General features: G+C 43.1%; 2 protein-coding genes across 5 annotated transcripts in view; one reads left to right on the forward strand and one right to left on the reverse strand.

The window, feature by feature from the left end:
* The window catches only part of gripap1 (GRIP1 associated protein 1), a 30,461-nt gene extending 24,175 nt beyond the window's left edge, over window positions 1–6,286 (reverse strand). For 2 of the 3 annotated variants that reach the window (XM_061985500.2, XM_061985499.2), the window contains exons 1-5: window positions 6,125–6,286; window positions 3,713–3,779; window positions 3,550–3,611; window positions 3,447–3,473; window positions 3,272–3,379 (exon numbers count right to left, since the gene is read on the reverse strand). In XM_061985500.2, coding sequence (XP_061841484.1) covers window positions 3,272–3,379; window positions 3,447–3,473; window positions 3,550–3,611; window positions 3,713–3,779; window positions 6,125–6,166 — 306 coding nt within the window. In that variant the 5' untranslated portion in view covers window positions 6,167–6,286. The remainder of the gene's footprint in view (window positions 1–3,271; window positions 3,380–3,446; window positions 3,474–3,549; window positions 3,612–3,712; window positions 3,780–6,124) is intronic. The other variant, XM_061985501.2, reaches the window with a different exon arrangement.
* A 427-nt stretch (window positions 6,287–6,713) lies between these two features.
* slc6a8 (solute carrier family 6 member 8) overlaps window positions 6,714–12,518 on the forward strand; it is a 38,769-nt gene continuing 32,964 nt past the window's right edge. The window contains exons 1-2 of one of the 2 annotated variants that reach the window (XM_061985503.2): window positions 6,714–7,029; window positions 7,171–7,423. In XM_061985503.2, the coding sequence (XP_061841487.1) occupies window positions 7,255–7,423 (169 nt within the window). In that variant the 5' untranslated portion in view covers window positions 6,714–7,029; window positions 7,171–7,254. Of the gene's footprint in view, window positions 7,424–12,518 lie in introns of both variants that reach the window. The other variant, XM_061985502.2, reaches the window with a different exon arrangement.

Genomic DNA, 12,518 nt, shown 5'->3' on the forward strand with positions numbered 1-12,518 from the left:
AAAAGAAATGCAACAATGCAATATTCAGTCTTGACAGCTAGATTTTTTGTAGACATGTTCCATAAATATTGATGTTAAAGATTTCTTTTTTTGTGAAGAAATGTTTAGAATTAAGTTCCTGAATCCAGATGGATCTCTATTACAATCCCCAAAGAGGGCACTTTAAGTTGATGATTACTTCTCTGTGTAGAAATCTTTATTTATAATTGAATCACTTGTTTATTTTTCAACAAGTTTTTAGTTATTTTATATATATATTTCCAAATAGTTCAAGAAAGACCACTACAAATGAGCAATATTTTGCACTGTTATACAATTTAATAAATCAGAAACTGATGACATAGTGCTGTATTTTACTTCGTTATATCTTTTTTTCAACCAAAAATGCTTTGCTCTGATTAGGGGGTACTTGAATTAAAAAAATGTTCACAGGGGGTACATCACTGAAAAAAGGGTTGAGAACCACTGCTGTAAAGCATCACCAGTCCTACAGAAGTTTAGACTGCGGCATGAAAGGGGACCGGGAGATTTTCAGTGACTAGCCCACAGCTAAAGGGATGGCCTGTGGCCGAACAAAAGCCAAGGCATTGTGCGAGAACGTCATCGCTCACTATTCAGTACAGGAACATACCGACTACATAAAAGAAAACAACCTACCCTTTTCCGTGGCAACCGACGCCTCAAATAAAGGAACAAACAAGTGTTTTCCCATTGTGGTAAGGTATTTTCACTTTGATGAAGGCATCCAACATGTCCTGTTGGATTTTTATAGTGACAGCAACGAAACGTCAGAAGCCATAACAAACCAGCTGCTGGCAAAACTTGAGATGTCTGGCTTAGAGGTGAAAAACATGTCTGCATATGCAGCAGACAATGCCAGTGTCAATTGTGGCAAACATAACAGTGTGTATCAGAAGCTGAAACTGAGCCAAAAAGATGTGCTCCCTGCAAACTGTTTGGCCCATATTCTGCATAACGCAACCAGATATGCAGCAAGCAGCCTTGATGTTGATGTGGAAATTTTTTTGTGGCATTTTTCTTTTTATTATATATGTTAACTACATTTAAGTCCACACATGTTATGCTTTGTGGCACTCTGCACTTGAAAAGATTCATCTCAGTGGTCACTTTTTGAACACCACAATGTATTGAATAAATACAAATACTGTTAACAAACACTTGACTTTAATATTTTTTCCTATTCAGCCACACAAACATCATCTTTAAACCACTCAAAATTGTACTATAAATAAGGTATACCAGAGTCCTATGTACACCATAGTAATTTATTGATATGGCGCATAATGTCCTCCTTTTTGGTGTCATGGAAATGGTCACCCTACTCAGACTGGTATAACTTGGTACTTGACACATGCTACCTGTTAGCATGCTGACATGCCAATATTAGTGTGCTGATTTTATAACCAATTTTGCAGCCAATTGCCTCAGACCTGTATAACTTGGTACTTGACACACGCTACCTGTTAGCATGGAGTCTAGCATGCCAACATTAGTGTGCTGATTTTATAACCAATTTTGCAGCCAATTGCCTCAGACCTGTATAACTTGGTACTTGACACACACTAACTGTTAGCATGAAGGCATGCCAACATTAGTGTGCTAACTATTTTAGCCAATTTTGCAGCCAAATGCCTCAGACACGTATAACTTGGTACTTGACATATGCTACCTGTTCGCATGCTAGCATGCCAACATTAGTGTGCTAACTTTTTAGTCAACTTTGCAGCCAAATGCCTCAGACTCATATTCATTGGTACTTGACACAAGCTAACTGTTAGCATGCTAGCATGCCAACGTTAGTGTGCTAACTTTTTTTGCCAATTTTGCAGCTCAATGCGTCATACTCATATACATTGGTATTTGACACAAGCTAACTGCTATCATGCCAACGTTAGTGTGCTAACCTTTTTAGCCAATTTTGCAGCTGAATGCTTCAGACTCATATAACTTAGTACTTGACACATGCTAACTGTTAGCATGCAAGCATGCCAACTAATTAGTGTGCTAACTTTTTTGCCAATTTTGCAGTCAAATTAGTCTCATAAAACTTGGTAATTGACAAACGCTAAATGTTCGCATGCTAACTTATTTGCCAGCTATGCACCCGAACATGTCAGTCATATAACTTAGTACTTGACACATGCTAACTGTTAGCAGCTAACGTTAGCATTCTATTTAGTCTAGTGGTTAGAGTGTCAGGGCAGCACGGTGGAAGAGGGGTTAGTGCGTCTGCCTCACAATACGAAGGTCCTGAGTAGTCGTGAGTTCAATCCCGGCCTCGGGATCTTTCTGTGTGGAGTTTGCATGTTCTCCCCGTGACTGCGTGGGTTCCCTCCGGGTACTCCGGCTTCCTCCCACCTCCAAAGACATGCACCTGGGGATAGGTTGATTGGTAATACTAAATTGGCCCTTGTGTGTGAATGTGAGTGTGAATGTTGTCTGTCTATCTGTGTTGGCCCTGCGATGAGGTGGCGACTTGTCCAGGGCGTACCCCGCCTTCCGCCCGATTGTAGCTGAGATAGGCTCCAGCGCCCCCGCGACCCCGAAGGGAATAAGTAGTAGAAAATGGATGGATGGATGGATGGGTTAGAGTGTCTGCCCTGAGATCGGTAGGTCGTGACTTCAAACCCCGGCCAAGTCATACCAAAGACTATAAAAATGGGAGCCATCCCTGCTTGGCACTCAGCATCAAGGGTTGGAACTGGGGGTTAAATCACCAAAAATGATTCCCGGGCGCGGCCACCGTTGCTGCTCACTGCTCCCCTCGCCTCACAGGGGCTGAACAAGGGGATGGGTCAAATGCAGAGGACACATTTCACCACACCTAGTGTGTGTGTGACAATCATTGGTACTTTAACTTTACTTTATTTATCGTTGGCATGCTAACATTTTTACCCAATTTTGCACCCGAACACCTCAGAATCACATAACTGATACATGCTAACTGTCAGCATGCTAACTTTCTTCAGCTAATTTTACATGCGTACGCTTCATTGTCATATGACTTGACACATTCTAACTGTTAGCATGCTAACGTTAGCATTCAAATTCGGCTTGCAAATTGAAGCATTCACACACACTTTCTCCAAAATCTGCATTCTAGTTTTTTTGTTTAATGTTCTTATCCAGGATGGTTTTATTTTGTCTTTAGAATGTGTCGCAGGCCAATAGAAAACAAGCAGTGGGCCGCAAATGGCCTCCGGGCCACACTTTGGATAGCCCTGCCAAAAAATGGTCAGGTGGGCGGTACCTTGGAGAGTTCAGCCATGAGCGTGCTGTTCTGCAGTCGGAAGTCTTCTTCCTGGCTGTGAAGTTTGCCCTGCAGCATCTCGTTCTCGCTCAGCAGCGCTTCCACTTCCTGCAGACAGGGGGCGCACGTCAGCGTGCTTAACCACTTGAGGGGGGTGTTTATGTGAAACACTCACCTGAGCTCGTTTGCTCTTACTCAGAGCCTGAGGAGACACAAGGTGCGTGAACTTTATCTGATCATCCCAATATCCATCATCGGTAAAAGAGAACGTGCTTTACCTTCTGAGCTTTGCTAAAATCTCTTTCCAGCACCGCATTCTTCTGACGCACGGCGCTCAGCTCTGAAAAGACACAGCATCAGCACTGAGAGCACGCTTCAAATGAGGCCCTTCTGGAAACGACTTGTAAAAAATGAAGGAGAAGACCGATGGCGTTTATTTACCTGCCGAGTTCTTCCTCAGGTCATCTGATAGCTGATAGTTGTGTGTCCTCAGCTCCAGTAGCTGAGCCTGTGCAACACACACACACACACACACACACACACACACACACACACACACACACACGCACACGCACACACAGGTGTCAAATTCGTTTTTATTGAGGGCCACAACGCAATTATGGCTGCATGAAACAGGGAATATATAAATATAAATGTATAATAGCTTCCTTACATAAATTACGTGGTGGGCCACATTAGATAATGATGTGTAAACAACATAAAATAATGTGGCGGGCCAGCTAAAATGATGTGGCGGACCATGTACAATAACGTGGCGGAACACATAAAAAGACGTGGCGGGCCACATAATAGATGTGGCGGGCCATGTAGAATAATGTGGCAGACAACATAAAACAATGTGGCGGGCCGTTATAAAGTACGTGGCGGACAGCAATAAATTAAGTGGCGGGCAAGTTGAAATGACATGGCGGAACACATAAAATGGCTGCAGACAACAAAATGAAGTGGCGGGCCACAATAAATTATATGGCACGCTAGATAAAAATATATGGCGGAACACATAAGATGGGGTGGCGTGGCCAAACAATATAATGAGACAGGCCACATATAATAATGTGTTGGCCGACATTAAATGATGTGGCGGGCCACCTTAAATAAAATAGAGCAACACATAAATTATGTGGCGGGTGACGTAGAATAATGTGGCTGACAAGATAAAGTAATGTGGCAGGCCACTATTAATTACATGGCGGGCCAAGTGAAATGTAATGGCAGAACACATAAAATGGCTGCAGACAACAAAATGATGTGGCGGGCCACAATAAATGATACGGCAGGCCAGATAAAAAGATATGGCGGAACACACAAAATGGGAACAAAAAAAATTAAATGAGACGGGCCACTTAAAATGATGTCGACGTTGAATGATGTGATGGGCCACATTACATAAAATGGTGCAACACATAAATGTGGTGGCGGGCCACGATAAATTACACGGTAGTTAAAAAATAGTGGCTGACATCAAATAATGTGGCAGGCCACAATAAATCAGGTGCAATGATATTGCAGAACACATAAAATGGCTGCAGACAATAAAATGATGTGGCGTGCCACAATAAATTACATGGCAGGTAATATAACGTGGCTGACAACAGAAAATAATGTGGCAGGCCACATTTAATTAAGTGAAATTATATGGCAGAACACCTAAAATGGCTGCAGGCAATAAAATTATGTGGCGTGCCACAATAAATTACATGGCAGGTAAAATAACGTGGCTGACAACAGAAAATAATGTGGCAGGCCACAATAAATTAGGTGAAATTATATGGTAGAACACATAAAATGGCTGCAGGCAATAAAATGATGTGGTGGGCCACAATAAATGAAATGGTGGGCCAGGTAACAAAGACATTGCGGAGCACATAAATTGGCGTAACGGGCTAAATTAAATAATGTGGCGGGCCAGATAAAAATTATATGGTGGGAGACATTAAATGATGTGGCGTGCCACGTAGAATAATGTGGCATACATCCTAAAATGTAGGGTGCACAACATTTTTTTATTTAAATCTGAATTGCAATTCTTATTCATCCCGATTCTAAATCGATTGACAAAAAACTTATTTCCCCCCCCCCCCATTTTAGGCTATCTCTATGCAACCAGGAGGAGTTCTTTTAACCTGTAACCTGTTTTGAAAAAGTCTCATTATAATTATTATGCAAAATAATACATTAAGAGAATAATGTTAAACTGAGATTCGATTCTGAATCGAATCAAATCATTGGAAGCCCAAACATTCACACCCCTAATAAAATGATATGGCGGAACACATTAAATGAAGTGGTGGGCCAAATCTGACCCCCGGGCCTTAAGTTTGATACCTGTGCTTTCCCATCAAGCTATTTTGGTTGTATCCATTCATGCATTATTATGAGTGTGTATTAAACGATAATATGATGACGCACACAGTTCAGCATGTGCCAGTCTGTTTAAGGTGACTCCAGTGTCAACGTAGACATTATGAGCCACAGGCACATTATTATTATTATTGGAGCGTGTGGTCATGTGACCTGTCCACTACCCTCAGCACTGCTAGGCTAAAGCCAGCTAACATTTGCAATAAACGCAGCAAGGTTCCTTGGTTTATCAGAATAATATTGCTGGTTCGGTCCAAAACTTACCGTCACGTCTCCAACAAGACCGTAAATAATAAAAGGTGTAACAAAAATAAGACTGGACGGACGTCCCACGCAAGCGGGCAACGGTTAGCGTCCGTAGGCTAACGGCAATAACAATTCACCCGGCGGCTTTAGGGCGAGGCAGTGAGTGACAACTATCCACGCGAGGTGCCCACGCCGCGACACGGCAGTCGTCATGTTTCTTCCTACCTGCATACGATGGAACTCCTCCTCGGAAAGAGCCTGCGACATGATGCCCTCGCAGCCAGTAGGCTAGGCTAGGCTAGGCTAGGCTAAGCTAAGCTAAGCTAGCGTAGAGGAGCCGAGCAGCGGCAGGCAGAAGTGTCTCGCTCCGGGCGGTGGTAGTGTGGTGCTTCGTCCACTAGGGGGAGACAAATACGTTTTATTTACAGCAGGTGACCATATTGAATAATAATATGAGGTTTAAACCTCATTAGTTTGCTGAGATAGGCTCCAGCACCCCCTGTCACCCCGATAGGGACAAGCGTTAGAAAAATGGATGGATTTTTTTTACCAGGTTTAAACGTTTATTTTTGTTTTAGTCATGTCTATACATTAATGAATACCATAACATGAACAATGAACATGGGTAAATATAAAATAACACGACATTTTTGTAACGATTCATTCATTAATTTCGGCGCTCATTTATATTCATGAGTCTCATTCATCGTGTCCGTGGGAAAGAAGAAGCGCCAGGGAGACCCCTCGTGACGTCGCGCGACAGGTGGTGGGCGGGGCTTGTGTGGTGACGTACGCAGCGGCAGCCGCTTTTAAAAGCGCGTGCCGTCGACTGCTCGTCTCGCGTGATGGCCACTTGCGCGCTCCTGTGAACACCCGGACGACTCCGAAGGAGGTGACCCCACCGCCGCCGCCGCCGCCGCCACCGCCTCCCGACGCCCCGCAGCGAGGATCTGATGAGATTCTTCAAGCTGACATTCAAATGTTTTGTGGATTGCTTCTGAACGTCGACGGAGCGAATTATCTTCATTTCTATATTTGGCTTTCCTTCATTTGTTTGGTTTATTTTGGGGGGGGGACGGGACGGCCAGCCAGGAAAAGTGCAGCGCGTGCTTTGATTGACAGCTGAGACAGTGCGTTCTCGTGCACTTGTGTGTGTGTGTGTGTGTGTGTGTGTGTGTGTGTGTGCGTGCGCGCGCTTTGGAACATTCCACATCAGCCATCTGATTACTTCTTATCTGTCATTAATATTGATTTGATTGATGGACAAGCAGGCTCCTCCCACCGCCTCGTCCTCCTGCTCTCTGCTCCTCCTGGAGGAGGCCAAAAGGAGTCAGCTCCTCCCCCCGGCTCCGCTCATGGCGGCGGACGGCAAGAAGGGGGGCGTGGTCGTGGGGGCGGTGCCGGGGCATCAGGAGCGCGAGACGTGGACCAGACAGATGGACTTCATCATGTCCTGCGTGGGCTTCGCTGTGGGCCTGGGGAACGTCTGGAGGTTCCCCTACCTGTGCTACAAAAACGGAGGAGGTAGGAACAAGCCCCGCCCCCAAACACATAAACCCCTCCCATCCTGCTAAGTCACTTTTTTAGCAAGACCGCCCACTCTCACAAACCCCTCCCACCCTGCCAGTTGGCTTTTCCAAAGACCACCCACCTCCAAGCCCCGCCCACTCACTCGCTAACCTTCACAAGTAGTGGTCACGTGACTTTCGCTAATGTTTACTCGTGCTTGATTATTGATGGAGCGTCCAGACGCCGCGTTGCCAGATCGCCATGCGCCGCGCGCGAAAAGGCAGTGAGGCGCTTGCCCAGTTGCGTCCGTGTCGCCATGGCAAGGCTGCCGGTGGGCGTGGCTAGCACGAAAGTCACTTTTGAAGGGCACTTATTTTAATGGCGGCCATCTTGGTTTGACCTTTGTTTACGCTCGTTTTCCTTTCTTACATGTCTCCTTGTGTCCTGCCTTCCTTTCCTTCAGCGCCCTTTTTTTCTCCTATTCACCCTGCATCCTTCACACACACACACACACACACACACACACACACACACACACACGCTCTCAAGGTCAGAGAGTGTGTATTTTGGATGAGTCATCAGTCTGGTTGCCATAGTAACCCACCTATAAACCACACCACCCCATGAAGCATACTGATCTTAAGGAGATGCTTAGCTTCGCATTTCCATGGCAACAAGTGGTTTAGCCAGGGTCAAAGGTCACAAGGATACAGAGGGCGTGACATCGTCATCCTCATCATCATCATCATCATCATCATGGTCGCCACGTGCAGCGGAGTTTAGCGCCAGTTGACAGTAATCCTTTAATCCTATTGGCACACCTCCAGGCTCCGCCCCCCTGCCTCCTTTGCCTGCCACAGCCCGCCTTCTTTTTTCCTCAACACGTAGAGGTCAGAGGTCACGAGGTGTCTGTTTAATCTGTCAATGATCGACGTGTTGGTTTGTGATAACGTTAATAACGAGCGCGACCTGATTATCAATAATTCATCACACAGGTCATTACAACCGAGTCCTTCTCTTCCTTCTCCTTCTTCTTCTCCTCCTTCAACTCTTCCTTCTCCTTCTTTTCCTTCTTCTTCTCGTCCCTCTCCTTCTTCTTCTCTTCCTTCTCCTTCTTCTCCTCCTTCTTCTTCCCCTCCTTCTCCTCGCTTTCCTTTTCCTCCTTCTTCTCTTCCTCCTCCTTCTTCTCTTCTTTCTCCCTCTTCTCCTCCTCCTTCTTCTTCTTCTTCTGTTTTTCCTCCTCTACCTCATCCTCCTCCTTATTTTTCTCCTCCTTCTTCTCGTTCTCCTTTTCTTTCTTCTTCTCCTCCTTCTCCTTCTTCTCCTCCTCTTTCTTCTTCTTCTCATCCTCTTTCTTCTCCTTCTTCTTCTCCTTTTTCTCCCCCTCCTTCTTCTCGTTTTCATTTTCCTTCTTCTCTTTCTTCTCCTCCTCCGTCTCATTCTCCTTTTCCTCGTTCTTCTCCTTCTTCCCCTTTTCCTCCTCCACCTCATCCTCCTTCTTCTCTTCCTTGTTCTTCTTCTCCTCCTTCTCCTTCTCCTTCTTCTTTTTATTTTCCTCCTTCACCCCCTCCTCAACACCCTTCTTCTTCTTCTTCTCCTCTTTTCTTCTTCTTGTCCTTGTCCTCCTTCTCCCCCTACTTCTTCTTTTCCTCCTCCTCCTCCACCTTCTTCGCCTTTTCCTCCTCCACCTCGTCCGCCTGCCTTTTTTTCTTCACCTCCTTCTCATTCTCCTTGTTTTTCTTCTTCTAGTTTTACTTTCCCTTCTTCCTCTTTTCATTTTCCTTCTCCACCTAGTCCTCCTCCTTCTTCTCGTTCTCCTCCTTCTTTTTCTTCATCATCTCCTTCTCCTCCTCCTTCTCCAACTCTTCCTTCTTCTTCTCCTCTTTCTTCTCCCCTCGTCCTTCTTCTCCTCCTCCTTCTCCAACTCTTCCTTCTTCTTCTCTTTCGTCTCCCCCTCCTCCTTCTCCTACTCCTTATTCTCGTTGTTCTCATTCTTCTTCCTCTCTTTCTCTTACTCCTCCTCCTTCTTCTGCTTCTTCTCCTCCTCCTCCTTCTTCAGTTAGCACGCTGATTTCGCTCGGATTAGCCAGATTAGCTCGCTAACTGTAACTCCGCATCTTAGCGTGCTAACGTGTCACTTTCCGCCCTGGGCTAATCACGTGCGTGTGCGAGGAGGCTCCCACTAGGAAAAGCACGCTGTTCTAGAATTAGATTTAGTCCACGTTTAATAATAACAGGCGCAGTAAAACATGTTCAGCTGTTCCGCTCGTCGAAAACAGAGACACAAATGATGAGTCAAGTAAATATTTTAGAACGCGAGAGGATTTTTCCAAGTGGAGTTTTTATTGGACGTAGTCGTCAGCATATCTGCTGATATTTATTTATGTGACGAGGAAAATTCCCGCGGAAATGTACAATGGAAAAAACAGAAAATGAAACAAAAACGCTGACTTCCTGCTTTAAGAGACAGTCGCTAAAGTGCTAAATCTCAATGTGATGAACAATATGCTAAAGCGAGCTACAATAGTAGCAAAAAGGCAGATAGACTATAGACTTAGACTTCCTTTTTATTGTCACAGCACAGATAAGAACGACATTTCGTTACATAAGCTCATTTCAGGATAAATAAGCAATAAGGTGCATATATAAATAAATAAATATATATAAATAATATATATATAAAATAAATAAATATATATAAATAAATTAATAGATTACCGTACAGATAAATATGTTGCACTTTTTCACATGCGTCCACGTTTATGGATGTATGTTATATTGTCTTTTTTATTCCATTTCATCCCACGCAAAAAGTGCATGCGCTTCTGAGCTCTTTTTACAAGAGCTCCGGTGTGTAGTGATCCTCCGTGATCTGCATCATGCCATGGCAACATAAACCAGGAGGGTCCAAACTTTTTGACTTGGGGGCCACATTGGACTAGAAAAATGTGGCTGGGGGCCAAAAGCAGGCTGGACGTAAAGTAGCAATACATATTCACATATACAGTCGTGATCAAAAGTTTACATACACTTGTAAAGAACATAATGTCATGTTCTGTCTTGAGTTTCCAATAATTTCTACAAGTCTTATTTTTTTGTGATAGAGTGATTGGAGCACATACTTGTTGGTCACAAAAAACATTCATGAAGTTTGCTTCTTTTATGAATTTATTATGGGTCTACTGAAAATGTGAGCAAATCTGCTGGGTCAAAAGTATACATACAGCAATGTTAATATTTGCTTACATGTCCCTTGGCAAGTTTCACTGCAATAAGGCACTTTTGATAGCCATCCACAAGCTTCTGCTTGAATTTTTGACCACTCCTCTTGACAAAATTGGTGCAGTTCAGCTAAATTTGTTGGTTTTCTAACGTGGACTTGTTTCTTCAGCATTGTCCACACGTTTAAGTCAGGACTTTGGGAAGGCCATTCTAAAACCTTAATTCTAGCCTGATTTAGCCATTTCTTTACAACTTTGACGTGTGTTTGAGGTCATTGTCCTGTTGGAACACCCAACTGCGCCCAAGACCCAACCTCCGGGCTGATGATTTTAGGTTGTCCTGAAGAATTTGGAGGTAATCCTCCTTTTTTATTGTCCCATTTAAAGCACCCGTCCCATTGGCAGCAAAACAAGCCCAGAACATAATACTACCACCACCATGTTTGACAGTAGGAATGGTGTTCCTGGGATTAAAGACCTCACCTTTTCTCCTCCAAACATATTGCTGGGTATTGTGGCCAAACAGCTCAATTTTTGTTTCATCTGACGTCACATGGACAAAGATAAGACCTTCTGGAGGAAAGTTCTGTGGTCAGATGAAACAAAAAATGAGCTGTTTGGCCACAATACCCAGCAGTATGTTTGGAGGAGAAAAGGTGAGGCCTTTAAATCCCAGGAACACTATTCCTACCGTCAATCATGGTGGTGGTAGTATTATGCTATGGGCCTGTTTTGCTGCCAATGGAACTGGTGCTTTACAGAGTAAATGGGACAATGAAAAAGGAGGATTACCTCCAAATTCTTCAGGACAACCTAAAATCATCAGCCCGGAGGTTGGGTCTTGGGCGCAGTTGGGTGTTCCAACAGGACAATGACCCCAAACACACATCAAACGTGGTAGAGGAATGGCTAAATCAGGCTAGAATGAAGGTTTTAGAATGGCCTTCCCAAAGTCCTGACAATGTGTGGACAATGCTGAAGAAACAACTCCATGTCAGAAAACCAACAAATTTAGCTGAACTGCACCAATTTTGTCAAGAGGAGTGGTCAAAAATTCAACCAGAAGCTTGTGGATGGCTACCAAAAACACCTTATTGCAGTGAAACTTGTCAAGGGACATGTAACCAAATATTAACATTGCTGTATGTATACTTTTGATCCAGCAGATTTGCTCACATTTTCAGTAGACCCATAATAAATTCATAAAAGAACCAAACTTCATGAATGTTGTTTGTGACCAAAAAAAATGTGCTCCAATCACTCTATCACAAAAAAATAAGAGTTGTAGAAATTATTGGAAACTCAAGACAGCCATGACATTATGTTCTTTACAAGTGTATGTAAACTTTTGACCACAACTGTATATAGCATATAAATATGTATGTGTACATACATACATATCATATTACTCTAATGTTATATACATATATATATATATATATATATATATATATATACAGTATATATATATATATATATATATATGGGTGAATAAATGGAAATATATGTAAATTATGTTTATACATATATATGTGTATAAATGTGTGTGTATATATATATATATATATATATATATATATATATATATATATATATATATATATATATATATATATACACACACACACACAAATACACACGTAACAATGCTTTTTAATTTTTTTGCCACACCGCAGAGCGTTGATTGTGACGTAACAACAATCACTTGTACAAAAATAATGAAAGAAGACATTTTTTTATAATGTTGACATAGTTCAGTGGGCAGGTTGTGTTGAATTATTGTGTTGATTATAGTTTATTTGCACCATGAGTAGGAAAGGTTGTTTGGATTAGGTCACATAAATAAAGCTATGCAATTTCAAAATAAAAGCTCAGGGTCACTGCTGAGC

Source organism: Nerophis lumbriciformis, linkage group LG23 (genome assembly GCF_033978685.3).
Source record: "Nerophis lumbriciformis linkage group LG23, RoL_Nlum_v2.1, whole genome shotgun sequence".
Taxonomy (NCBI): Eukaryota; Metazoa; Chordata; class Actinopteri; order Syngnathiformes; family Syngnathidae; genus Nerophis; species Nerophis lumbriciformis.